This window comes from Sinocyclocheilus grahami, unplaced genomic scaffold (assembly GCF_001515645.1).
Source record: "Sinocyclocheilus grahami isolate Dianchi unplaced genomic scaffold, SAMN03320097.WGS_v1.1 scaffold35074.1, whole genome shotgun sequence".
In the NCBI taxonomy this organism is placed as follows: Eukaryota; Metazoa; Chordata; class Actinopteri; order Cypriniformes; family Cyprinidae; genus Sinocyclocheilus; species Sinocyclocheilus grahami.
The window spans coordinates 1-1,582 of record NW_015522314.1 but is presented as its reverse complement, the minus strand read 5'-3'; the positions used below and the strand labels follow the sequence as shown (position 1 = coordinate 1,582).

General features: G+C 37.5%; 1 gene segment (V, D, J or C); it reads left to right on the top strand.

Moving 5' to 3' along the window:
- The first annotated feature begins 280 nt into the window (after window positions 1-280).
- On the top strand, window positions 281-873 carry LOC107580511 (Ig heavy chain V region 914-like). The segment is given in 3 exon segments: window positions 281-342; window positions 427-616; window positions 717-873. Coding segments are annotated over 3 exon segments (387 nt in total).
- The last annotated feature ends 709 nt before the right edge of the window (window positions 874-1,582 follow it).

Genomic DNA, 1,582 nt, shown 5'->3' with positions numbered 1-1,582 from the left:
CCACAATATTATTGTTGATAATTGGTGAGAGAGGGATGGTTAAATTTTGAAAAAGGGCAGGGGCTTGAACACTATAGCACCCCCCTCTGCACGTACCTGAACAAAAGTAAACATAGATTACGTAATATTAAAATATAAGTGGAGGTTTCCATGTCTACTGTATGCCAACACTCAAATGGAAATTATTTTGTGGGAAGGGTCAGTGTCTCCCAGACTCCTGAAAGACTTCGTTATAAGCTGAACTTTCAGTCAGTGTGTGTGTCCACAGCTGCAGTGTACCCTATCACTGTATTACTGTGGTAATGGAGATTCTATGGTACGGACTTCTGATGATTATTTCATGTGAGAAACTCCCATTAGTTCTATATTACTGTTTTAATGTCATTGCTCTAAATCATCTAACATGATTTGTTCCATGTTTTTCAGCTGTTAGTGGTCAGTCTTTGACCTCCTCAGACTCTGTGGTGAAAAAGGCTGGAGAATCAGTGACTCTGACCTGCACTGTGTCTGGATTCTCAATGAGCAGCTACTGGATGGGCTGGATCCGTCAGAAACCAGGGAAAGCACTGGAGTGGATTGGGCGTATTGACCGTGGCACTAGCACTGTTTTTGCTCAGTCTCTACAGGGACAGTTATCCATCACCACAGACACCAGCAAAAATATGCTGTATTTACAGGTGAAAAGCCTGAAGACTGAAGATAGATACCAGCTCTAGTGCATATTATGCTCAGTCTCTACAGGGACAGTTCTCCATCACAAAAGACACCAGCAAAAACATGCTGTATTTAGAGCTGAAAAGCCTGAAGACTGAAGACACAGCTGTTTATTACTGTGCACGACAGTCACAGTTACACAAAAGACTGCAGGACTGAACAAAAACTAGTTATGTGATCTCTGAGGGTCCAAGAACATACTTCAGCAGACTTTACTTTTTGTTAATTCTTTTTAATTAAGTGTTTTAGAAATTGATGTAAACTTTAACAAATCAAGAAAACTTTCAGACAGTATATATTTTTTCCATAAGAGAATAGGGAAAAAATATATGTTGAATTGAAATGTTGAATTTATGCTAGAATAAAAACACTCACAAATTACAATTCATTTGAGCTCTACAACATTCCACTGTGTGAACCTTTACAATCAGCAAATGTTCAGCACATCAATATCTTTGAATGATGATCTTTTGAACAGGTTTTCAGTCTAATCAGTGCAGAGTCATTGATGATAAAGTAAAGAAGCATCTTTGTTCTACATGGTTGTGTTTATATAATCTTTTGTGTCTTTTAAAGAGTGTTATTAAAGACTGTTAGTTTAATTATCTCCTTTGTCGAGCACATCATTACAGCCAATATGAGACACTACTATGTCTCTGAACTAGTACATATAAACATACAATACATTTAAAGGCAGACATGGTTATGAAGGTTAATAAAGTCACAAAAAATGTAAATGTACCTTTAGAGGGCACCCTATGCAAACCTACTTCTCCTCGTCCTCTTTAAAAAGCCTCCACTCTGTCGTTTGTGATTTTGATGCATCAGCTTCCTCTTTACTTAATAGGACAATGGATATTGTGTCTAA